The 27866-nt window shown below is 31.8% G+C and overlaps 1 protein-coding gene across 10 annotated transcripts in view; it reads right to left on the minus strand.

Moving 5' to 3' along the window:
* Positions 1-13981: 13981 nt before the first annotated feature.
* LRFN5 (leucine rich repeat and fibronectin type III domain containing 5) overlaps positions 13982-27866 on the minus strand; it is a 280525-nt gene continuing 266640 nt past the window's right edge. For 5 of the 10 annotated variants that reach the window (XM_017961141.3, XM_017961140.3, XM_021941155.2 and 2 more), the window contains one exon: positions 23107-27280. In XM_017961141.3, the coding sequence (XP_017816630.1) occupies positions 26365-27280 (916 nt within the window). In that variant the 3' untranslated portion in view covers positions 23107-26364. Of the gene's footprint in view, positions 14378-19577; positions 19622-23106; positions 27281-27866 lie in introns of those variants that run through there. The other 5 variants (XR_002523342.2, XM_017961144.3, XM_021941156.2 and 2 more) reach the window with 2 other exon arrangements.

Here is a 27866-nt window from a genome sequence, read left to right on the forward strand (position 1 = left end):
ATTACAGAGCAACTACTTATTCTGACAATGTAGATCAATTTAGCATGAGTGATAATGTAAGTAAAAATGATAAGAAAATATCTGCATTTATTGCAAAGTTTAACAGTGTCATTTCAGAAGAAAATTTTTGTATTGTAGAAAAGGCCTCCAAACTGCAAATTAATATAAGATGAAATGGTATCACTAAGAACAGTGAAATTTAATAAAAATAATGTCTCATTTATTTGAAAATAAACATTTCATTTTAAATAATGAAAACATATTTAAGGAAAATATTTAACTTCTTAGGTAATATAGTGAAGAAACTTTTAGCCGACTTTGTCAGAAACAAAGTAATCAATTTACATGAAATATTTATTTCATCCCTGCATTTATATACCATCAGTCAATCCAAATAAGAAAGATAATTTAAAAATCACTCATGATGAAGACCAAATTCTTTTAACTGAATTTCCAATTTTGCAGATATTTTGACACCTTAGCAGGCCAGACTTTCTCAGAGTTTTATTCTCTGGACACCTACATTAGAATCACATACGTGATGAGATAGAGGATGTAAGCTGTTGAGCTACTCAAGACTGACACACAGTTTGCTGAGGGAATGGTAAAGGTCAGGAACTGACTCATTTCTGAGATAATCCTGATGTCCAATAAAGTTTAAGAAATGTTGTTTTAGAGAACATTTGATGTCATTAAAAATCCATTGAAAACACTCTTGACAAAAGGGTTTGCTTACACTGTACTATTCATTCTTAAATAAAGGAGAGTGGGGACAGAAATAGAACCATTGGACCATAGAACTAGAATTTAGGGTGATTAAAATTCATTGTTTCACAGAATCTGCCCAAAGAAGGATTAGAGTGGTCATTGACTACATAAACAAGAAAAGTAACTTTTGAATCACAAGTCCAGGGATATAAATGGTAGTTATTTGCCTCTAAATAATAATTATTCTAATTTTTATTTGCTATACATTTGGAAATTATATTTTAAAGATAAAAATAAACAAAAATAGTATTCTAGTTTTTGAGTACTGTTTATTCCAGCATTTGCCAGTGAATCAATAGAACAAACAGCAGAACACTGTAAGTGTGCCAACCAGAAATTATTGGAAAAAAAAAAAAACTATTATTGAGGTTCTAAAAATGAACTTAAATTTATTTACATTTCACAATGATAATTTATTTTTTACTGATTTTAAAGAAAGTAAATAGCAAATCTAGACTAATAAAAGAAATAAATAAAAAGCATACGATGAAGAAAACCCACAAATAACAAAAAGTTAAGAAATGTGTACAGCTAATTTTAGCTATTCACAATTGCTAAGGCAATATCAGTTAATTCACTTGACTTGCACTTTAGCTCAGTTAGGGCAGTCATCATAGAGAACAGAGTGTTAAGCAAATTTGAAAACATAATCTAGAAAAGTATTTGAATGAATCAATAATATAAGACTGTGTCTGATTACTCTTCAGTACATTCAGGATAGAAAATAAATTTGTTTTCCAGAGAAGAGCAAGAAAAGGGTGGTTAAGCACCCAAGAATGAAGGTTTAAATTTTAGTTTAACTTATATTTAGAGCTACATACATTTTCCCAGTCTCAAAGCTCTAAGTTCCTATTGCTATCATTATAAAACTTAAAATTATGCATAATTAAATGGAAAGAACACTTTATATTACTCATTTTTCCGTTAGTCTTGGTATTAATTACTATCTTCACAGACATCAAACTCAGAAACATGTAATAATTAATAATCAGTATTTCTCTTTGTTTCACACAGTGTATCTATTAAGCTTACTATTGTGCATATGTTATGTCTTGTATTAAAGTTTCCTATTGCCATATTTATTTATTCCCATAAAAATATGCTCTTTTAGTCTAGGAACCAAATTTTCTATGTCCATTACATTGACTTGATATGAACTCATGTTAGATATTCAAGAGTCACTTACTCTCTATCTAGATCACCTAAAAGACTAAGAAGCTCACAATTCTGACAAATAAGTGTTACATAAATATGAGTTTGTTAAATATGAAAATGCAGGTTCTATTGATACTTTCTCCATCTTATTTCAGCTTTTCTCTATTTGTTAGCTATTACCCTAATGTAATCATAGAAAGACTTGCACATTCTTATAGCCGACTCCTAATTTGTCATTCCTTGGTTCATTCTGTATACAGCTACAGCTACAATGTATTTATATAGCAAATATATACAATCTGTCTTTCGTATTTGGAACAACAAACTAAGCACTGTAGGAGATCCAAAATTTAATAAGAAATAATGCCTGATATCCACAATGAGATGCCATCTCACACCAGTTAGAATGACAATCATTAAAAAGTCAGGAAACAACAGGTGCTGGAGAGGATGTGGAGAAATAGGAACACTTTTACACTGCTGGTGGGACTGTAAACTAGTTCAACCATTGTGGAAGACAGTGTGACGATTCCTCAAGTATCTAGAACTAGAAATACCATTTGACCCAGCCATCCCCTTACTGGGTTATAAACCCAAAGGATTATAAATTATGCTGCCATAAAGACACATGCACACGTATGTTTATTGTGGCACTATTCACAATAGCAAAACTTGGAACCACGCAAATGTCCATCAATGATAGACTGGATTAAGAAAATGTGGCACACATACACCATGGAATACTATGCAGCCATAAAAAAGGATGAGTTCATGTCCTTTGTAGGTACATGGATGAAGCTGGAAATCATCATTCCCAGCAAAATATTGCAAGGACAAAAAACTGAACACCACATGTTCTCACTCATAGGTAGGAATTGAACAATGAGAACACTTGGACACAGGAAGGGGAACATCACACACCGGGTCCTGTTGTGGAGTGGGGGTAGGGGGAAGGATAGCATTAGGAGATATACCTAATGTAAATGATGAGTTAATGGGTGCAGCACACCAACAGGGCACATGTATACATATGTAACAAACCTGTATGTTGTGCACAGGTACCCTAGAACTTAATTAAAAAAAGAAAAAAAAAGAAAGTGTAAATGTAGCACACGTGGCTGGTGTTGTATTTCTTTTTTTTTTTTTTCTAGGTACACAGGCAATTTTATTTAAGATTGCAACAAGAATTGATGTGTTTCCGCTAGTTAGAATGGCAATCATTAAAAAGACAGGAAACAGCAGATGCTGGAGAGAATGTGGAGAAATAGGAATGCTTTTACACTATTAGTGGGAGTATAAATTAGTTCAACCATTGTGGAAGACAGTGTGGCAATTCCTCAAGGATCTAGAACTAGAAATACCATTTGACCCAGTGATCTCGTTGCTGGATATATACCCAGAGGATTATAAATCACTCTATGATAAAGACACATGCACACATATGTTTATTGTTCACAATAGCAAAGACTTGGAACCAACCAAATGTCCAACAATGATAGACTGGATTAAGAAAATATGGCACTGGATTAAGAAAATGTGGCATATATACACCATGGAATACTATGCAGCCATAAAAATGGATGAGTTCGTGTCCTTTGTAGGGACATGGATGCAGCTGGAAACCATCATTCTCAGCAAACTATCGCAAGAACAGAAAACCAAACACCGCATGTTCTCACTCGTAATTGGGAATTGAATAATGAGATCACTTGGACACTTGGACACAGGAAGGGGAACATCACACACCGGGGCCTATTGTTGGGAGGGGGGGAGGGGGAGGGATAGCATTAGAAGATATACCTAATGTAAATGACGAGTTAATGAGTGCAACACACCAACATGAAACTTGTATACATATGTAACAAACCTGCACGTTATGCACATGTACCCTAGAACTTAAGTATAATAATAATAAAAGCAAAACCAAAAAAAAAAAAAAAAAAGAAAATATGGCACGTATATGCCATGGAATACTATGCAGCCATAGAAAAGGATGAGTTCATGTCCTTTGCAGGGACATGGATGAAGCTGAAAACCATCATTCTAAGCAAACTATCACAAGGACAGAAAACCAAACACTGCATGTTCTCACTCATAGGTGGGAGGTGAACAATGAGAACACATGGACATGGGGCAGGAAATATCACACACTGGGGCCAGTCAGGGGGTAGGGGGCTGGGGGAGGGGTAACATTAGGAGAAATACCTAATGTAAATGACGAGTTGATGGGTGCAGCAAACCAACATGGCACATGTATACCTATGTAACAAACCTGCACGTTGTGCGCATGTACCCCAGAACTTAAAGTATAATTTTTAAAAAAGGAAAAAAAAAATGCCTGATATCAAAGGAATTTTAAGGAGATGAAGATACATATTTCTATAAATAACACAAGGGTACATGGAGTATAGAGCTCAGGAAAAGTAGTTTGAGTTGATGTGGTAAAATACTAAGAGTGGATTCAAAACGCAAATGTAGAATCTTGTGTTTCCATAATTAGAATTATGATTTGAGGATTTTATTAAACCTTACTCGTTTTAAGCAGCACCAATGTATAAACGTTTTTTCATCTTTCTTGTTCAGTGGCCATTGGGTTGATCTGTACTCTGTTTCCAAAGAGTTGTGGTCCTAAATGACATAATAATATTAATTCTTATGTAAATATATGGGTTCACACATTTAAATACCATATAGACATCAACATTTGGGAGGTCTTTGGTCTATTATCTCTGTATTCACAATAAAGAGTTTCATACCCAGGCCATATTAAATGCTTAACAAATAGTTACAGAATTGAAAATGTTTGATAAAAGAAGTCTTAAATTCTGAAATATTCCATTTTAAAATACAATAAACAGCTTTTAGGCACTGGAGATTCTTGAGGACATTTTTTAAGCCACTCCACTCAAAAATTCATTCAAAAAATGATTCAAAAATGTTTCTAAATGTATTTAGTTAAATGTTTTATGTCTAAATTGTTAAATGTGATAACTTAAGACTTTTAATGCACCAACTTTATTAACTTGATCTGGAAAAATAATTCTGATCCACTCTATTGCTTTCATTTTTTCTAGAACTTTGCATGTCTTAAATGCTCTAAGACTTATGAAATGCTATTTTACGTCATAATAGACACACCCAATGCTCCTTTTCCTTAAAACCAACCAAACAAACAAAAAACAGTTTAAAGTAATGTATCCATAGATACTTGGTGAGTCCCTATTGACCTGCATGTACGCTGTAACAACATAGAGTATTAATTGTTGACTTGTACATGAATTCACATATAAGCTATTTTACCAAAGTTTGTGAATAATTTATGCATATAGATAAATAATGCATTCTTTTGCAGAGGATTGAAGTTTAATTTTTTTGTGGTCATTTTTAATTTTTAGTCATCAAAGGGCCACTGTCATCATAGGGGAAAATAAACAGTGATTATTAACCTAGATAGAGAAAAATGTATTTACTGGTAATTCAATTAAGTGACATTTTGGAATTCTGCTTTGTGGGAGTAAGTTTCCAGAAGTTAGTAATACACTAATCATAGAGAGGCTGGTATATGGGTTGTTAAGGAGACACAGGTAAGTGATAGACATTAAGTCCTGGAACTGAATTTTAAATGTAAAAAGAGAAGTAAAAAATCAGGGTCACTAAAAAATAAAAGAGGAGCCATTGATAGTTTGGGTAGGAAGTAAGTGAAACACGTGGGACAAATCACCTAACAAATAAGGCTAGTGAACTCAAAGTAAATTCATTCACTTAACAATTATGACAATCAGATTTGTGATACTGAAAACATTTTAAAATGAAAACATTCTAAAATTCTATAAACATCCTTGTTCACATCATGACCAAAATGTTTCTTCCTTCCTTTACCAAGATACTTATCAAGAGAAAACAAGAACCGTATAGAATGTTATCAGTAGAGTAGGCAGTGCCAAGCTCTTGTTATCCCATAGAAATTGTCAGAACCAACTTTGACAGAACTCTGGTAAATAGTCAGAGATTTACCTCAACCAAATGAATGCTAAATTAAGAAAATTGCAACTTAAGATGGTAGAAAGGTGTTTGCAGCATTTTTACTTGCCTTGTCCAATCTTTCACCAGCATAACAGCAGTCTTAAAGCAGTAGCACCCTGTGTACCCAGTTCAGAATCCTGGTCCTTGACTCTGAAGAAAGTCAAATGGACCTTATGCACAAATTATTGTTTATGTCTGTTCTATTGTGTCTGGGGACTACCTGAAGAAGTCATGAAAAGCAGTCATCACTGTTTTGGATCTCAGGCTAAAGAACTGGGTATTGCTCAAAAATGAGCAAGGCAGACAAACAGGTGTTTGAGGTAAAAGATTACAGTTGTGACATAAAATAGACTGCTTAAGATATAGGAAGAAATTCTTTGGAAAATCAGAATATTCAAAAGCACTTGTATATACAGGGGGATTTATAAAGCCAAGCACATGACCAAGGCAAGACACATGTTAATAAATGAACAGAGAAAACTCTGTATTTCCACCCTGAGCTGATGCTTAGGCTCAGTGCAAGTCTGGCTAAATGATGAAAGTGCCACAGCACAGAGACAATCTCCAAATACTAAAGTTTTTTCTTTTGTAATTATTTTCTAATATTTTATTTGCTGTGTTTTGTACTTTTGTTTTGTTTTATCTTTATTTTTGCTCCTAGAGGTCAAGGAAATATCTGTCAAAACATTAGTCAGACATTAGCTGAATGAACAGATAATTTAATGGTCACAAAAAACCAAACAAACAAACAAACAAAAAAACAAGCAAAAAGTCTTGGCAAAAAATAGTTTGCAAAAGTAACTAAACAAATAGACTAGCACAGACTTCAACAATTGAAAACATAGCAAATCTTAGGGAAGGAATAGAGTTTGATTTCCAGAGTCACTGTATTATAATATGTAAATGTCCAATTTTCAACAAAAACCCACAAGACATATAAAGTAATAGGAATGAGTAAAAAGGAAAAAAAATAAATTGAAATAAACCGTATCAGAGGAAGTCAGGCATAACACATACTGGAAAAATTTTTTAAATACCTGTTTAAATATGTTTAAAAAGCTAAGGGAAAACATAGAGAACTACAAGAAACAAAAACAGAAAAAAGGATTTATGAAAAAATATGATATCAGTAAAAAGAGAAATTATAATAGAGAATACAACAAAAGTTATTGAAGTAAAATTATACTAACTGAAATAAAAAATCACTAGAGGTGTTCAACAACAGATTTGATCAGGCAAAGGAAAAACAGCGTGGACTTAAACATACGACAGGTGAAGTTACTGGGTTTGAAAAAGAAAAAGAAATAGGAAAAGTGAACAGAATGTAAAGGCCCTCTAGAAAACTATCAAGTGGATTAACATATGCATCATCTAAGTCCCAGAGAAAACAGAGAAAATGGGGTTGAAATAATACTTAAAGAATATTCAACTTCTCAAACTTACCAACTTTAATGAAATACATGAATCTACAAGTCTAAAAAGCTCAACAAATTTCAAGGTGGAAAATTCAATTATACATTCAGACACATTTCACACACTGAAAAACAAGAGCAAAGAGAGGATCCTGAAAGCAACAAGAGAGAAGAAACTTATCACTAAGAAGGGATCTGCAATAAGATTCATAGGCCAAATGTAATCAGAAACTATGGTGGTAAGAAGGCAAGGGAATAGCATAAAATGTTGGAACTCTTTTATTATAAAAGAATCTTATTTGATTAAAAAAAAGGCAACCAAAAATTCTATATCCAGCAAGATTGTAGATAAAATTAAGAGAGGTATTCAGAAATTCTCAGATTTAAAAAAAAAAAAAGGATGAAAGACTGTGTTACCATCAGATCTGGCCTAGAGGAAAAGCTAAAGAGAATCCTTCCAACTGAAATGAAAGGACAGTTTACAGTATTTCAAAATCATGTAAGTAAAGGTCTTAGTAAAGGTACACAGAACTATAAAAAACTAGCATTACTTTATTTTTGCTTTGTCACTCTATTTTGTATTTCTTAAAAAATGTGTAAAACAGAAATGCATACAAATATTTATAAATTTATGTTATTGGATGCACAAGGTATGAAGCTGTAGCTTTTCATGATAACATAGAATGAAGGATTATACCATTTAGGAGTAGAAATTTTGTATGCTATAGAATTTTAATCATTGTCAATTCAAATTGTGTTGTTATGCATTTAGTATGATAAATATAGTTCCCATCATAAACACAAAGAAAATATTCATAGAATATACATGGAAGAAATAAAGAGAGTAAAAACGATTTATCATCAAAAATTAACCAACTACAAAAGAAGGCAATAAAGAAGGAAATGAGGGACAAACAAGGCATAAGACATACAAGAAAACACATAGCAAAACGAGAGAAGTAAATATTTCCTTACCAGTAATTATTTCAAATGTAAATTAATTAAATTCCCTAATCAGAGAAACAGAGATTGAAGACAGCATGAAAACAGAATGTAAAATATCTAGTTAATATTTTATATTTGAACATAAATGTAAAATTTGAGTTTTGAATCTCAACACTATTAATGTTTCTCTGTACTGCTTACTGATAGCTGCAATAATAGAAGTTATAACTTACTGAAAAGTCCTAACTAAAAAGAATTTTTTTCATAATTTGGTGATTACATAAACTCTACTGGTAGTCAATGTCTCTTCAAAGTGGAGGTCCTGGATATGTCACTGTTTTTTTGTTTTCCCTCTTTCAAGGTTTCTGAGGTTGCTCATTGATATCAATGCACTGAGTACTCTATCCCAAGACATCTTATAGTTGACCAGAGAATGGAAGACCAAGTCCTTCTAGTTTTCACCAAAGAGAATATGACCATGTGGGAAAATGCCAAATATAAACAATATTGTGTGGAATCTTTTCAAGAGCAAACAAATAAACAAACAAAAAACCCAGAGACTGGTAGAATTGGTAAGAAAAATCACCCAACAATATGCTGGACACAAATATTGTGTCCAAAAACATAAAAACATAAAAGGGTCACTTCATCAAGAACTATAACAATTGTAAACTTATATACAACAACAAATAAAGGCCCCTCAAAATGAGCAAACATTGACATAATCGAAGGTAAAAACAGACAATTCTACAACAATGGTTGAAGACTTCAGTACACCACAATCAGTAATCAATAGAACTGACCTTAAAGAAACCAAAAGAATTATAATATTACACTAGCAAGATAGATAGCCTACAATAAATTCAGAAATTCTTAGAAACACAAAAATTGCCTAACTGACTCAAGAGAAAATAGAAAATATCAGCACGACTATAACAACAAATACATTGAATCACTAATCCAAAACCTTTGAAAAAAGACATGCCAGGGCCAGATGGCTTCACTGGGGAATTCTACCAAACTCTTAAAGTTCTTCTCAGACAATTCTTCTCAGACAATTTAAGAAAATAAACAGAAGAGAGGAAACAGTTCTTAACCCATTCTAGGGAACCATAATAGTCCTGATACCAAAGGTAGATAAAGACATCACAAGAAAATAAAACTGCACCAATATGTATTTTTTATATATTATATATATATAAAAAACTGTGCCAATAGTCATTATATAGGTATGTATATATATTATACATTATATATTTTATATATATTAAATGAAAAAGCTATATATATACAAATCCACAACAGAATACTACCAAAAGAGGTGCAACAGTATAGTGAAAGGCTAATATACAATGACCATGTAAGATTCATCCCAAGAATGCTATGGTAATTATAGATCAAAAATCAATGAAAACAATACAACACAATATAATAAAGGGCAACAAAGCACATATGATAAATCAAAGCAAAAAGGCATTTGATAAAATCCAACCCCCTTTCTGATAAAAACACTAGAAAACCACAATGAAAGGGAACTTCCTTAACATGACAAAGCTTATTTATGAAAACTCTACAGCTTACATCATACTCATCATGATGATGCTGAGACAACTGGATATCCACATCCAAAAAAACAAAGTTGGACCTCTACCTCACACTATCTACAATAATTTACTCTAAACAAATCAATCACCTAAAAATAATCACCATTGGCTTGTGCACTTAAACTGTACAGCCCTTAGAGGAAAACACAGGGGTCAATCTTCATGAGCTTGAATTGGGAAACAGGTTCTTAAAATGACACCAAAAACACATGAAACAAAAGAAAAAAAAATACAATCAGACACATAAAAATTTTAAAAAATCATCAAAGTATATTCTTAAGAATGTAAAAAAGACAATCTACAAAATGGGAAAAATATTTGCTAATTATATGTCTGATAAAGGACTAGTATCCTGAATATATAAACAACTACCAAAAGTCAACACAATTTTAAAATGGGCAAAAATGTTGAGTAGACATTTCTTAGAACATATACAAATGATCAATAAGCATATGAAATAATGCTCAGTATCATTCATTATTAGGAAAATGCAAATCAAACCCAAATCATAAAAAATTTAAAACTTGGGAGAAACCCTAACACCCTCAAAAATTAGTGGAAATCCTAACACCTTCAAAAATTAGTGGAAGAAATCTAAAAAGGTGTAGCTATGGTAGAAAACACACTGACACTTCCTCAAAAAAAGTAACAAAAAACTCAAAATTAAAACTATCATATGACCTAGCAATTCCACTGCTACATATATAACCAGAAGAACTGAAAACACACAGACTCAAACAGATAGCTGTACACTGATGTTCCATGCAGAACTGCAGCATTATTCACAGTGCCCAGAGGTGGAAATAACAAAAGTGTTCATCAAAAGACAAATAATACGATAAACAAAGATAAACAAAATACGATACACAAAATATTATTATACCATAAGAGGAGGTGAATATCTGAGGCGCACTTCAACATGGGTGAGCCTTGGAGACATTGTAATAAGTGGAATAAATTAGACATCAGAGGGCAAATATTTTATGATTCCACTTACATGAAATATCTAGAATAGGTATATTGTAGAGAAAAGGTAGATCAGAGTCTATTAGAGACAGGGAGAGAGGAGGAATGAGTATTATTTGCTACATGGGTACAGAGTTTGTGTATGGGTCATACAAAAATCTTTAAGTGCTTTTTAAGAAATATTTAAAACAGAGGGTGATGACTGCACAATATTGTAAATGTAAGTAACACTATTAGCTTGTACAGTTAAAATGGTTACAATGTCAAATTTTATGTTATATATTTTCCAAAGTAAAATCTTCTTTAAAAAAATTAGTGTAGATAGCCTCCCTATATATAGTAATTTTATATTAAATGAAACAATCAGGTGCTGGGGATTTTTACTTGGTGCTATACTTCTACTTTTTTACTTTTACTCTTGTACACAAAAATTTGCATCTCATTTGCATTTTCAATAATTTCATGTGACTCAATACACAAAAGTGCACATAATAATCAATTATTAGATCTATAAAATGTACATATGAATATATTTTGGAAATAGAAAAGGAAAGAAATAAAACTTGAATAATTTTCTGGAACAAGTACAACAGAGTGATTAAAGAAATAACCTCAGTTTATGAGTACAATTTAGAAAAAATAAAAAAAGTCCTAAAACATTCCATATATATGAAAAGGAATATTTTGGGGTTTAACTGACAATTAAAACTTGTTCAAAACCTAGCTGCTGAGCTACAAAATTATACATAAAATAAAAAGGAAAAGTTATTTGAGATTTATTTCCGTGTGTTATTCCTTTCAACGTAACAGAACTTTATTTCTACAAATTGTTAGAAATATTAGAACCCTTTAGTTCTACAGATTATTCAAAATTTTAAAAATCATGATTTTAGATTTTCAAAAGAGTAACTTATAGTTTGCAGTCTACTTCCACACCTCATTACGCTATAACTCTATTGCAATCAACACACTTTTATTTGAAATTCTTGTGTTTGTTGTGCTTTACATTATACTATGAATTAGATGTGTCATAAGAAGTATGTATTTATACTTACATATTTTTAGCAGCTAGATTACTTCCAAAATTACCCAAGAACGTTGAGTAACAGGAATGATTTAAATGGTTTCCAGTCTATGTCCATTAACATTAGCATTGAGACTTGTTATCATAGATTAGCGCATTCCTGTACCTTATAATATGTTCAGCTAAAACAAATTGCTCCTGCTTACTTTTAAAATATAATTATGCCACTTTTTGTAGAAGTTTATGTTTTTATAGAACTCTATTTGTGAATGATTATTAATTTTATTTAGTTATGGGTATACACCTATGTTCTGTTAATCTTTTTAATATAAGAATTAAATATCTCATAAAAACAATTGATTCTCACAAACCTTAAGAATCAAAGTCTGCGCCCACTCCTCCTCATAAACATTAAAAAAAAGAAAATGTGTACATTATGGGTGTGTGAGTAACACTGTTTGATTGAATATATGCATCAATGGAAATTTTGGATTTAGATGTAGGGGATGCAGGGTAAAGACTTGAAGTGATTTAACTTTCGTTTTAACTCAGTAACAATTCTGTTCCTTTGAAAACAATCGTATAAATATCCTGAATGAATGAAAAAGTAGATGATAGGACAGGTTATGAACAACACTGTTTTGTTATCACCATCAAGAAAAGAATTAGCCCCAAAGGGGTGGGAGGAGTGTAAGAATAATCAGGACGATGTCCTTGAGGAACCAAGATAACTGAAAATGTCACTCTGAGCTGAGATCCAGGAAAGCCATTCCTGCTCTTGACTCTCTCTTTACATATGTATATTAGGAGAAGAGTTGTATACAACAGCAAAGTATTTGCAGAGGCAATATTCACTCTTCAATCTGTCTCTTTTTAATCATCATACACATTCATGTATGTACATGCACACACACCCATAAGCAAAGTTGTTCCAGGCTGTTATAGTTGTCAAACAGAGAATTAGGTAAATTGCCCAATGTCATGACTACAAATTTAACCACGAAAATTCAATTCAAACTTGCAACTTCTGTTTCAGTCTTGCATTGTGTGTGTCAGGGAGTGTGTGTGTGCGCGCGTGTGTGCACACAAACAACTGTATCTAAATTGTCCAGTATAGTTAGGTTCCTGAGCACGGCTTCCAAGTGTTCTAAATGGCTAACGTCCTGAAACCTCTCCTTGGATGATTGGATATTTGTAATAATCCAAATGTGGAATAATTAACAGATTAACCTGAATTTGTTAAAAGGTAAACAGTTTTCTATCTTATTTGAACTTCAAAAAAAATAAATAAACTACATATTGGTCTCAATGATAACTATCAGAATTACCAAGGAATAGAGACATGATCTGTATCTTAGAGCGTCTGAATTCAATTGGGAGTAACAATGCTCTTACAAATATTTTTATTGAACTCATTGCTTTTGCCACGTATTCTGATAAATGTATGTGCTTTCAAATTTTACATTAATATCTATTTTATGACACCATGGAAGACTGCTGTGCATAAGTAACCGGCCAAACTCACACAGTTGAGGCCTGCTTCACACCAGAGGCAGCTCTTATGTGCTTAGCTTCGATATTGCTTAAATATGACTGCATTCTCCTGTATTAGCCATCAAAACTAACTCAGTTCTACATGTGCTGGTATTAAATCACATGCATATTCTTTGTTCTTACTCTGAACTTGTGCAAAATTGGAGAAATGTGCACTTAAGGCTTGTAATTACTAAAACCTCTTTTGCCCTGGCTCTCTAGAAAAGCAATGAATCAATTTGGATTAATTATAGTATTCCTATCTTGATCATTTTGGAAGTTTTACTAGCAGAAGAGAGCCTTTATCACTTTTTATCCTATACTGAGGCATAAAATTAGTATACATTTGCTTAAATAGCTGTCCCGCTCTCCCAAAGAACTGGGTGCACCTAATCATGGAATAAATCGTTCCAATATTATAAAGCCGCTTGTAATCTCTTAAGGTTTTTGCACGGCCTACATGTAAAACAGTATTATTAGTTCTTGCAATAATTATTTCACCATTCGCACTTGAAGCAATGGGTACTTTCACAAATCAGGCAATGTGCAAATTCTGTCATAGTAAAACATTTATTTGTTAAAGTGATATAGATTATTCAAGATTCTACAGTCTGTTAAATCATGGACGGCAATGTAAGATGGATTGATACAGAACTTGATGCCAATGTAGGCTTTTTTTCTTTCTGAAAAAAAAAAAAAATACTTGTAGGCCAGAAGAAAAAAAAATTTGGTTTTAAAAGAGGATGAACCATGGTCTGATGGAGCCAGTTCCGCCAGCATCAGAGACTTTCACCTCGGCTCCTGTAGACAGTTTCTTCTAGGACAGCAGTTCAACAATTAGCTTTTGTGAATTGAAACATTTTTGAATTTTATCCAGTAAAAATATCAGTGGCAAATTTTTTCAGGAGAGAGAGGAGAAGTGGTGCTCTTCAGATTAACTCCAACCTCTGAAATGAAAGAAAAAGGAAAAGGAAAAAAAGAAAGAAAGAAAACACATAGCTAATAAGATCATTGTGTTAGCAAGCTAAAAGTAACTGAAATGTAAGTACCCAAGCAGGAGTTTCTTGCCATGAAATACATCACATATGCATGAAAACTATGTAAACATGCATATTAACATATAAAATGTTGCTTGGTAACTTCAAATTGGTGAATATATAAAAAATCTTATTTTTTTTTTTAATCTAAGTATACGAAGTCTAGATAATTATGTAAAGTCAAAGCTACATTGGAAAATGTCATTTTCTCTTGCTTTGTTTTTCACATATATAATTTCAAGGTAAGATAAACAAATAATAATTGCAGCCATTAATGCATGCCACTTATAAATTTAAAAAATTCTGCTAGAAAATGTGTATGATATTAAAATTTTACAAATATTTAATTATACATATAATGGTAGTAAATTATTCATCTTAACTAATCAGTTTTTCACCCACAAAACAAAATAAATGGAAAACTCACAATAACTCTTAAAGTCACTCAATGTTTGAATTAAATATGATTTTGAAAGAAAATAATGTAAAAGCCATTTTATAAAAATATTTAAACATACAACTGTGAAAATATTTTTCCTCTAATCAGTCTTCATGGATTTAAGATACATCTAATTAAGTCTACTTTTTATGAAAATGGAAAATAACGTTTTGAGAAATATATGCTTTCATATACATGAGCACAACTAATTTTCTCTTTTCCATTAAAAAAACTGCATGTTTACAATTTTCTATTTGGAAATTTTAAAATGCATGGCACGAATGAATCATGAAATAGAGATTCATTTATTTCGTATTCTATATTAAAATGCTGATGTAGAATATCTTTAGATAATTTTATGTGATAAAGTTATTAAAGTATATTAAAGGTTATTTGGTAACTTTATGTGAAGGTTGGTAAAATGCTGTAAAGATAATTTATTTAAGAAAATATTTCAAAATAATTAACCTGAATAGTGAAGTTGATTTTAGCAAAAATAATAATTTTGGAAAGCTAATAAGAAATGCACCATATATGTGAAGATTGTTAAGGGACCAATGTGTATGTTATTTGTAAAAAAAAAGAATTACTTTTTAAAAAGTTACTGAAATATAGATATCATTGTCATAATTTACCTGGAATATACTAAGAAAAACATTGCAAAATCACTGTAAAAATGTAACGGTATATATTACTAAGTTCGTCTTTATTTGGTTCATTGCAGAGCTCATATTGGTAAAATTGAATATCAACATGATTTCTCTTTGTGTATTTCAAGTGATATACTCCCTTTGACACACAAAAAAGGTGTTATGGTACTATATCAAATGTCAAGTTACAAAAAGTAATAACATAGTAAAAGTTGCAGTATACCTAGGAGGAAAATGACAGTGGACAAAGTAACTAGTTTAAGTTTTTAAGTAATAAATAGTTCCAGGATAGCAAATGTTAATTTAGTATCAAGTTAACGATTTTATAAGTTGACATATCTTAAAGATTTACTTAAGTTTCACATTAAATAATGATATTAATGAACTGTGAAATTACGGTTTATATAAATGCTACTAATTTTGAATATTAGGAAATAACAAAAATATTGTGAAGTATAAAGTTTGTCTGCTCTGAAGATGTAGCAGTATTAAAATTATTAAATAATACGGAGCCAAATAAAAATTGCCATTTAATAGAATATCCAAAATAACACTTTAATTTACATATCAATAGGTAGCTCCTATAGTAATTCCATAAATATCTAAACATAAAACACAAAATTACAAGAGTATCAAACAATACAACTAATGCAGACTAAATATGGTAAAAATGTTATAAAAACTAAAAATAATCAAGTTGTAGTAGGTTTAGGATGTTTTGGTTATTTTCCTCATTTAACAGTGAGTGGATATCATGCAAAAATTTGTGGACAGTCTTATTAACAGTACTAAAAGATAAATAAGAAATGCAAGCTCCTCGAACATTAAGAGAAGAAAAAAATGTCCTGACATTGAATGAATTGTGGGAAAACATTTATTACTGCCCCTCTTCTCAATGTAATTAAGAACTGTGAAATATTTTGATCTTTCATAGCTAGGATGTCTAAACCAGGAGATGATTTCTAAAGGTCATTGCTGACACAAAGGCTCTTCTTTTTATAAATTTGGTAAATGTTCAAATATATACGTTAAAACATGCCTTAATTATTAAAACAAATCCAAATGTTTCCTACATATGTGTTTATTCTATTACTCCTATTTCAGAAAATTTACTTGAAAAGAATTTCATAGGAACCTCCTCCTGCAGAAGCAAATATTTTATATTGATCACTCTCACCTGGAAACATATTGGAAGCATATTTGCATCATGTATAAAATTTGCTTTTCTCTTTGGCTCTTCTTTTATGTATTTTCCTAACCCTATGCTTTCCCATAGTTTTATCAATGTTGTTATGTATTTATAATAAATATTAGCTTTTTATTAATTTGTATATTATTTATCTAAAAAAATTGTACTCATCTGGAACAGAGATTTTATTGCAAAGTTTACATTTTTGCTTGTTATTAAACGTGGACTAATGGCAAGTTAAATTTATTAAAATCAGGAAGCAATTATCTTAAAGGCCTGTGCAAGCAATCACAGAATAAGCTATAGCTCTGTGCAAAGCTACGAACACACACACACGTACACACAATGTGTACATATTTTGTTGGTCAGAATACAGCAAACACTTCTTAAGACATTTTATTTAAGGCATTTTAAGTATAAATGGAAACTACTCAATTATTTCTTACTTAACTGCCGAACAGCATAACTATTTTTTTACTGTGTTCATTGTAAAGATAAAAATCTTGGCCAAACACAACGAAAATTTATACATAAGTGCCAATTTCCACGTAGAGTCATCAGCATTAATTTTATACATCATTCCTTTCCCCTTTGCTCTCAATTCATTTTAGTGTGATTAAAATTTTATGATTATATTATAAAAGAATTGTATTATACATTATACATTAAAATATTTCAAGGCTACTCCACTTCTATATACATTCGTAAAGGCTTCTAAAAAAGAAAATTGGCATGGGGCATATTCTGAATAATGGAAATGAAATAAGTGTTTTAACTCTCTATGCCTAGAAAAAAAATTCACCTTAACAGGTACCTCAGTATGATTGGCTACAGAAAACTCAGAGCTGAAGAGTTGCAATCACAAAGGGTCTCTGCCCGCTCTCCACCTCAGTTCCTTCACACACTGACAATGTGAAAGGCTGTGAGAAAGCTAAGAACACACAGGTCACACACTGTCTTCAGTAGGAGCATCACTGTTTGGTCTGCTCACGGTGGTAGACATAGGCCTGCTATAGCACAAATCATTTACCAAGAATCAAGAATACTTACCTCGGGGTCATATAGTAACTTAAATCTGATAATAGAAAGGTAGCAAGGAGCTGTCTCATAAGTGAATGATGTATTGCCACTGAATTTTGTTAAAACTATTATTTGTCTCTGGATTTGTTTCACTTGCTAATATTTATAGAAAGAGGCACAAGGTAGCCTAAGTATGAAGGGAAGTTTTCTATAATGTTATGACAGTCATTGATTTTTAATGATATTTTCTTATTTTTTGTACTACTAATTACCTTAAGATAAAAAGTCATTATTAAAAGCCTTATGTATGTATCACATTTGCAAAATCTCGTGCTATGTCTAGTAGTACAAAGACTTTCAAAGAAATTAGCTTTTTCCAAATTCCATTCCTGATAATATACGAAAATAAACACATAAGCAAAATAATATTCAATACGCCATTTCAAATGTGAATCTTTAGAAAATTCTTTAAATTGATAATTGAAAAATTACGTAGACATTTACTCACCTGCCTCCAAATTTTGATACAACATTTAATACCATTTTGGCTTGTGTTCCTTATAGATTAATCATCTGTTTCCTAATTCTTATATAAAGGTATCCTATCCTAAATTTCAGGTTGGCTGGATATGAGTTATTAAAGTTACATGATCAATGAACTTTAAAAATGAAAGAGAGAAAGAGAAAGAGAGCAAAAGAGGGAGAGAGAGTGGTGGGTAGAGAGAGAGACGGAAAGAGAAATAAGAAGAAAGGTCAAAAATTGAGAGAGAGAAGAAAAGGGGTGATGGAGAAACAAGACACCTTCATGCAGGTCAATTCAATGCACACAATAGAACACAGACATGTGCCAGACATTGTGCTGTTGATTGTTTCAGTGTTTCCAATGAGCCATCTGCTGTTTTTTGCAACATAAGAATGGGATTCTAAATTCAGTAAAGAAATGATGCACGAAAACATTTTGATTTGTGGATGGAATTCGTTAGGGAAGATCCTGAAAGATTGACAAAGTTGTTTTTCTTTTAAATATAAAATGTTAAAAACCAAGACCCTATTTTTACTACCAGCAAATAAATCAATGGCCTTTTTTAGAACCGTTAAAAGCAGAGTTTTTTTGTGTGTGCCAAACCTCAAGCAAATGGCTGATGCTTCCAGCTGTTTGAACAGATTGCTAAAGTGCTGCTCTGCTCTGGAAACACACTCTCCGATCCAATTAAAATTCAAGAATCAAATACTCATTTCAAACATCCACCCCCCCAAAAAAACACTCAAGAAGAATAATTGGTTGCTGACAAAAGTAATACCATGAATATTTCATATGCAGTCTTTTGCTCCATTTTAAAGAGGCTTCATTCATTTTAGATAACAGTGAAACGCTTCTGTACATCTGTTTTCAATGAGGCATAATGTGTCATCTCAGCTCTTATTAGGATGTGGAGGTCAAGGATAGGAGTAAATACATTCTTATCAAGGTACTGTCTTCACATTTGGAAATATTTGTAAAAATGCACATTGTATCATGTATGATTATAAGACTGACTCCAAAGTTGCATGCATCACTATTATTACTAACTTTATTTCTTACAGAACAAAGCAGAGATGTTTAGTTAACCCAAAATATCTCTAAATTTAGAAACTGTGAATTCACTTAAGTAAACTAAACTTCAGTCTGTACTGTTGAGAATTATAAGTAAATTTTAAAAGAAAATTTCAGTAAGCTACACAAATTAGCAAACTAATTACTTAAAATTTAATTTATAAAAAGTGTATACTCATTTAAGTGTTGAAGTATGTTACAGGTAATAAGAATCTCACCTGTGTTTCCTGGCCAATCTGGTCAACATTAGTCAGCAAAGCATCTGGGAATAAAATGTTCAGTGTCATAAACAATTCATTTTTTAAAAGAAATAGATTTAAAAAACTTCTTATGAAATCTTGGTAAGACTTCATACCAAGATTTAGCAAAGATTTATCTAAAGATTTTTTTAAAAAACTTACCAGTTCATGGGTTAATTGCAATTGACTTTTATAATATTTCAGTTCTCTGTGACTACTTTCTTATTCCTGATGCTTAAAAACATAGTTTTCAAAAATGTTATTCTAATAACTAAAATGAGTGATTTTCAATATGGATTTGGTATTCGTGACAGAGTTCAATAAGATAATCAAGTTTCTGTTCATTTTCTTTCTTACAGTTGACATTTCATGTATAAAGATTCATATGAATAATATGCAAAAATACATCAAGGAAAAAAGAATTCAAAGCAGAAAATATAGTTTAACTATGTGCACCATATGGAGTATAAAATAATCATTTACAATATTAACCATCATTCAATACCCACTCCCCAAATAATAGGTAATGTTTCAACAAGTACCTGTTCATCCTTATGTAAGACACTAGCAATCTCAATACAAACATCTTTCCTTTAAATGTTTATATGTAGGTTCCAATTGCCTATACAAATTTAATACCATTACATAAACCTGTGCAGCAAACATTCTATTTTTTCCAAAATGCATTATTTTCAAGCAAATACGTCTAATCATTGAGAAGTGACACATGATAGAAAACTTAAGTCCTAAGGTAAAGGTTAAGTCCTTCTTAGGATTCACAGCTGAGTGTCACGAGATTGAGACAAAGTGTTTTTTACAAAACTTTCAGCACAAATATTCATGTAAATATACAATGGCCTTTGGAGATTAGATTTTACATAAAATCATAATAGATGTTCACATTATAGATGAAAAAATGATTACAGAATTGAATTATGGTAGAGCCAATAGCCAACATAGTATATTTCATAACCTCCTTGACTTTACTCAAATATTTATTTATTAGACATATGCCAGAGCAGAAACATATGTACATAGCCTATGTGTCAGGTAAGGTTAAATGTTCAACTACTTCCAAACACAAGTACTTTAAATGAAAGGGCCGTCATGGTTTATTCCTGAATGAATGTGAAAATATTTTGTTTTTGTTTTCAGACATCATGAACATAACAATCACCAAGTTTGAAATGGATGAAAATAGGTTGTAGAGATGGTTATCATTAAAAAATGCAGAAAATTAAATTTGTACTTTATATTCTATTGTCACCTGATAAGTAACAGGTATAATTTTTACAGTTTTTCTGGGAGAAGTTCTCTAGCCAGTCCATTTAAATCTATGTTTTTCATAGTAATTACAATTCAATCTATATTGCAGGACACAAAATTATGATTTTAGCTGATTAATGTTATGAATATAAATATTTATATGTCTATATAAGTATATAGACAGACATTTGTTGAGCACATATATATTTATACAAATGTATGTGATGTATATATTTATTCAATGTTAACTTTAGTTCCTAAATTTTGACTTTGAAAGTGCTGAACATAATCAGAAGACAATGATTTTATGCGTACCATTACACTTACCAGAGTAATCAGTGATTATTTTGTTCTGTTGAGTATCTGTGTAATTTGATGAAATCCCCAATGCATTAACAGTACCTTAATGAGGTAATTTACTACTTAAATATACTCCTGGTTATAAATTGTTACTGTTTATATCCCTCTTCAGATAACACCACATTTTTAGGATTGCTCAATCACAACAATATGTTTACCACTATTTATTTATTTATTTATTTACAGAGAGTCTCACTCTGTCACCAGACTGGAGTGCAGTGGCACAATCTTGGCTCACTGCAACCTCTGAGTCCGGAGTTCATATGATTCTCCTGCCTCAGCCTAGCGAGTAGCTGGGATTACAGGTGCGCACCACCATGCCTAGCTGATATTTTGTAATTTTAGTAGAGATGGGGGTTTCACCACGTTGGCCAGGATAGTCTCAATATCCTGACCTCGTGATCTGCCTGTCTCGGCGTACCAAAGTGCTGGGATTACAGGCACGAGCCATTGTGCCCGGCCTACCACTCTTTTTATTTTAAGTGGTCTTCTTTACCCTGCTACATGAATTGTTTCTGTGGAAAAATATAATAATAAATAAATACATAAATAATAAAGATGTGAACAAACTAATTTTATTCACAATCCCAGCATGTATTTATCTAGCACGGGAAGAAAAAGACTGGGCAATCTGTCCTTTGAAAGTAAAAATTCAAACACTAATTTTGATTATTCTTTTCTCAATGCCATTCCAAAAATGACATATTTCTTGTCTATAAATTTACTTAAATATCATTAACATTGTAAGGTAAAGTGTTATTATCAGCAACATAAGAGGATAAGAAAAATATCCTTTTCACATACAATCCATCTCTGTGCAGAAGTCCTTTTCTCAAAACACTTCACACTCACACAGAAGCATACATTGTTAAAGTAAAATCACTGGACTATTCTTGGAACGAGGGAAGGCTGAGCAAGGGAAAGATAGTAGATAGTCTCCATTCTGTCTAACATAAATGAACATTGTTTTCTCAGCATTATAAAATGCAACTGGAAATCAACTATGCTGAGAAGACAATGGCTTGTATTTGTTGTCTCCTTAAGAAATGTCTCATATGCTTCACAATTCTACCCAAAAGATGATACTTTATATTTATGGATTTGTTAAACTATTGGAATTTAAAAAATCATAAGTTTATTGCTATAATGAAAGAGAAAAACTTAAATTTAAGAACTAAAAGGTGGCTGATGTAAATTTTAGGGCAACTTTTAAAGTTTTTTAGCTTTATAAATGATATATTTTATTTTCAAAAATACAAGCAAATAAAATAGTAAAATTTATATTGGATGCAAGTACTTTAAATTAAAGAGAAAATACATTACAAAACTTAAAGAAAAAGATTTCTGGAGACAAATGGAACACATTTATGCTTTTTAATTGTTTACAAATTTGTGGAGAAAAGTATGCATCTTTCAAAGATTAGACTTACTATGTTTAGAGATTTCTTACAATGGTTCAAAACTTATATTCCAAAATTTTAAGTAAAATATATCTACAAAGCAGGTAAAAACCCACTGTTTTAAAGCATGAAACAACTTACTAAGACCTCCACTGACTCCTTTAATGGTTACAAAAAAAAAGGGGGGGGGGGGAATAAATTGGCCACAGTTTGAGTGTTACTGTGTCTACTTAATTAATTAATTAATTAATTTTTTTTTCTTTCTTTTTGAGACGGAGTCTCTCTCCATCACGCAGGCTGGAATGCAGTGACGGGATGTCGGTTCACTGCTACCTCCACCTCCCGGGCTCAGGCGATTTTTCCCACCTTCGCCTCCTGAACAGCTGGGACTACAGACTCCTACCACGCCCCCAGCTAATTTTTGTGTGTGTTTTTACTAGTAACAGGGTTTCACCACATTAGCCCAGCTGTTCTCAAACTCTGACCTCAAGTGATCTGCCCATGTTGGGCCCTCAAAGTGCTGGGATTACAGTGTGAACTACCGTGCCCGGCCACTATGTCTACTTTAAATTGTTGTATTTGATGTTTTTATGTATTTATATATTTGTAGACTTAAAATAAATAATATCCATCTAACTAAAATATACTGCTTTTTAAAATGTGGGGCCACGTTAGATGCTTCATTATCCCTTTATGACACTACGGTAATAATAGCTTTGTATTTTCAATTGGGGAACAATTATTCGAAAGGAACAAGAATAATGCAGGAACACAATTTAAAAAAATGTTTGAAGTAAACATCGTTAATACATGCATAACAGGAAACACATTATTTTGTTTGTTCTCACATTGAACAAGCTGAAACTATAATGTAAAATGACAAAAATAAAAGAAAAATAATTAAGAATGAGGAAGCAAAAATAACATATAAGTATACATAATCTTCATATAGTCAGAAACAACAAACAGCAAACCAGATGCTTCAGATCACATATATATGACTGTTTAAATGAGAAATAAAATAATGAATGACAGAAAGCAAAACAAGAAAAGGACAGAGAATTTGTTGCTTATGGTAATATAATATTTAGATCACAAATCTGTATTGTACTAACTAATGAAAACTCTTATTTCCACACCTTACTCCCTGGCCATATTTATCTATTCATTTACTCATTTATTCACCTAAGCAAAAATTATGTTTCAGACATCAGGATAGGTAATATTATCCCCAACTTTTCCATAGACTTACTTTTCAGTCACTTCACACTGCAATTACTTTAAGCAAAAATTTCTTCATATGTTTATAAACAAATACCAAAAAAAAAATTGACCTTCTTGATAAGTCAGTCTTTTGTTAATCTCTCAAAATATAGACTTCTTGAAAGGCAAAATATCAGGCCAGATACTCACCTTTCTATCATTTTTAAGAACAAGTGTTCAAGCATTTGGTTTAAATATTGTAAAAATGATCATATTACAAATATATTAAATAACATTAAATGCTTTTCAATGGTGTTAGTCAAACAAAATAAATATCATATGATTAAATATCATGGAATTTAAAAAGTCTATGAGAAATGAAAGATACTTAATCAAACTTTCATTAGAAACATAAGTAGGAAATTGATTTTTAAAAATATTGGAAAATACGAAGTTCATCAGTAACTTATAGTACATATGTTAACCTTGCTGATGTTGCATGATTTCAGAGCATCCTTATCTTTGATCACAACCTTCATAATCCCAGAAATTCTTTGAAGGTTCATTTTGTCAAGTCTTGAAAACTTTTGTATGTTAAATATTTTTTAATACCATGCTGATAAATCTAAGAAGGGAAAAAGTAGTATGCTTCTGCAAATCAACACCTATTGAGGAATTATGCAATTGATGTTAATTTAAAATATTTAGTTGGAATTAGAGCATTACTACATTAATAGTGCTGAAAATACATTTCACTCTGAGTGCTGTTTTTGACTTCGCAAACTACTACCACATGTGATTTCATCTATTCCTTACAACGAATAAATAACTGAGCAGTGAAGGATAATTAGACTTCGCAAATGTGAAAGGCAAATTTTTTAGAGAAAGAATCAGCGCAGAGAAGGGATTTAGCAAACGCTTAAAAAAAAAAAAAAGCCCGTTGGATAATTATTTTGAATACTAGCACTGAAAGTCATCTCTAACTACTTTAATCTTACATATTGTGGAATGGCATCATGATACATTGTGTATGACAAGATGTGGCTTTGTCAAGTTACCAGTAACTGAAATTGTTATATATGCTTCTAGCATAAGGAAATTAACGATTCCACATTCCTCCTTTGTATCTCAAGTGGTACTTCAAGTGATCTGAAAAAGTTAATAAACTTTTGCTGTGTGTTTAACTTACTCCCAAAGAGTACTTGACATAAGACAGTAAAGCCCCTATCTTACGATATTATGGCTAAAATGTCATTTCTTTTGTGTAAAGCAATGGGTCTAAGTTCTCATGTGAGCCTTATTCTCAAAACAAAACAAAACCTCTTTGATGTTAACCTGTTTACAGATCTTTAATAAAACACCCTCAAATTATTATATAATTAAGTTTTTCAAGGAGTGAATAGAAACATTTATCTATAGACCTTAATTTCAGTAAATTGTTAATAATTCCACATTACCCAGGAGCATTATTAGTTTCTACTCAATTTAAAATCCTGTGTTAAAAAATGATGTATTCTCACTAAATGGTATGATTTCTAGTTAAATTTATCACAGTTTCTGGTTAAAATAGCAAATGCATTTACTTTAAAAGGAAAACATTCAAATGCAAAACTATAGTGCAAAGGGAAAAAAATCCACTGCCTGTTTAATGAGCAATGACTTTATAAGACTTATAAATCTAATGAGAACACCATTAGAAGTTTTTAAATTTTACTTGGTGATAAAGATAAACGCCCCTTTGATAAAGGCAGTCTTGTATGTCTCCCTCTTTAGCTTGCATTAAGACCAACATAAAACTCATTCATTCAGAAAATGTGTATTAAATGAACGAAAACACCTTCATATGTCCATGTAGATGCATAGGAATTTGTAGCCTGTGACTTAAACTTGATTAGAGTTTTCATAAATGCAAAATAAATTGCACTTTCTTCCCTTTTCCACTGAAAAAGGTGTGTCATGGAGGAGAAATATCTTACAACCATTAAGGCACCTGCACCAAGGATGTTGTTTCGAAGGGAACTAATTTTAACATTAACTCAGTATACTAATTGAATATTTTATTTTAAATAATTTAGCAACATGAAGTTGTTCTCTACAACATTTCCCTAAAAACAAAGGAAACACTATTACCATTGAAAGAAAATATACAGTCTACTTTAAAAATATCATTTATCCATAGGTGGTCCTTTGTAAAATTAGAGAACATATCACTTTTTATGCAACACTGTCTTTTTTCTACAACAATTTTCATTTTTTAAATCTGCTGCTGCTAGTCCTAGGAGCTGGTCCTAGAATAGGGAAAGGCACTGCTGCAATGTCATGCTTTTTCCCTTATTATTTTATTTATGTTTCCTTCCAGTATACATATACATAAATACATATATATATAGTTATATATGTATATATATATACTGTTCCTGAGAAGGTTGATTTATGCACAGCATCAGAATTGCAAATTCCAATTTTCTATGTGAGTTCTCAAAATGATTTTTCGTTGAAAAGAAATAATAAATGACACAGAACTTTTCAGTAGTCCCTCAGAATTTGAGAGTTGCCTTTCCACTATGACCATCAGAACAGTCAGACTGAATAAACATCACATTCATAGACATGCTTCTTTTAGAAAACAGTCCACATGTGTTCGGCGAGTTAATATAACAATAGTATTCCTTTAATTCTCCATCGAGGGAGCACTTGTGCCTTGCTCTGGATCTCTCAGCAGGCAAAGTGAGAAACTTACTTGGCTTTATATGTGCTCTTTTAGATGTGGGCCCCTCTGTGACAGAATCGGGAGGTCGGCTAGCTAACTGCAGGGCAGTTGAGTTGTTCCTGTTAGTGTTTTGGGACTCAACATTTGTGACAGCTTCACTCTGTGGTTCGGTACTTGGCTTTGTGCCAGTCTTTCTTTTCTGCTTTTGGGACACAGAAGTGCTTGAAGTCCAGGAAGGAGGCAAAGCAGAGGTAGTGGTAGAGGAGTCCTGACTCGAACAAGTTTCTGAAGATTGAATCACATTGTCATTGGCAGCTTTACAACACTGGGCATTCTCTTCGTGTCCCACAGCTTGTTTGGACACGGACTGGGGCAGCGTTACACTACAGCCTTGTATTTGAGCCCCATTAGTTTGAGAATAAACATTGCTAACCTTGGTGACCTTGTGTTGCCCATTATTGTTGCAAACCTTATACCGGATCATCAGAATAATGATGAATACCAGCACAGATGCTACAATGATTCCACCAATAATAATAATCATGGTGCCTCCCAAAAACTGGGACTGCATGAAATGGCAACGCACATAATCCTGTTCCGTAGTAAACTGGATGCAACCCACGACTCTTGTGGCAGTGAGGGAAGTGATGCCATCATCATATATGGCCAAGACACACAAGTCATACATAGTTCCAGCAGCCAGATTATTGACCAGAAAAGTTTTGCTCGTAGGAGGTATCATTCTGAGGGACAATGGAATTTGTGTTAATATTAATAACAAAACAAAACATATACACAGAAAGTCACTACGACTTTAGTTCGGTGTCATTTTACTATTCATTAAGGTAAGTACATTTATAACATATGAATTGTTGAAAAATGATCTAATCTCATATTTACCGAGTTAAAATGGCTAAAAGTCCTTGTCAGCATCTGCACTATATTAATTGTTCCTACCCCAAGCCTTCACAAGCTTACTAATTACATTGCTTGGCAAAGGAGAACTCCTAATAAAAAACACTGCTAAAAAATCATTGATGATAAATTACTTTTGAAAGGTGTGACTGTGACATTATCTGACTGCTAAACAAATCCATTTAGCACTTACAATACCTCTACGACTAAAAGCAAATTTGAAGGAAGGGAAAATGTTGACAATCACATTAGAAATCTAAATAGATACGCATTTCAGAGCATTTATTTTCCATTTCAGAAAAATGAAATTGCACCCAGTAAATATATATTTAGTAACTAAGATTATTACTAAGATTAAAGTACTTTCTTTACAAATCTAATCCTTTTTTAATGCCATCAACACTTGGACCCCAT

The sequence above is a fragment of the Papio anubis genome, chromosome 7 (genome assembly GCF_008728515.1).
Source record: "Papio anubis isolate 15944 chromosome 7, Panubis1.0, whole genome shotgun sequence".
Lineage (NCBI taxonomy): Eukaryota > Metazoa > Chordata > Mammalia > Primates > Cercopithecidae > Papio > Papio anubis.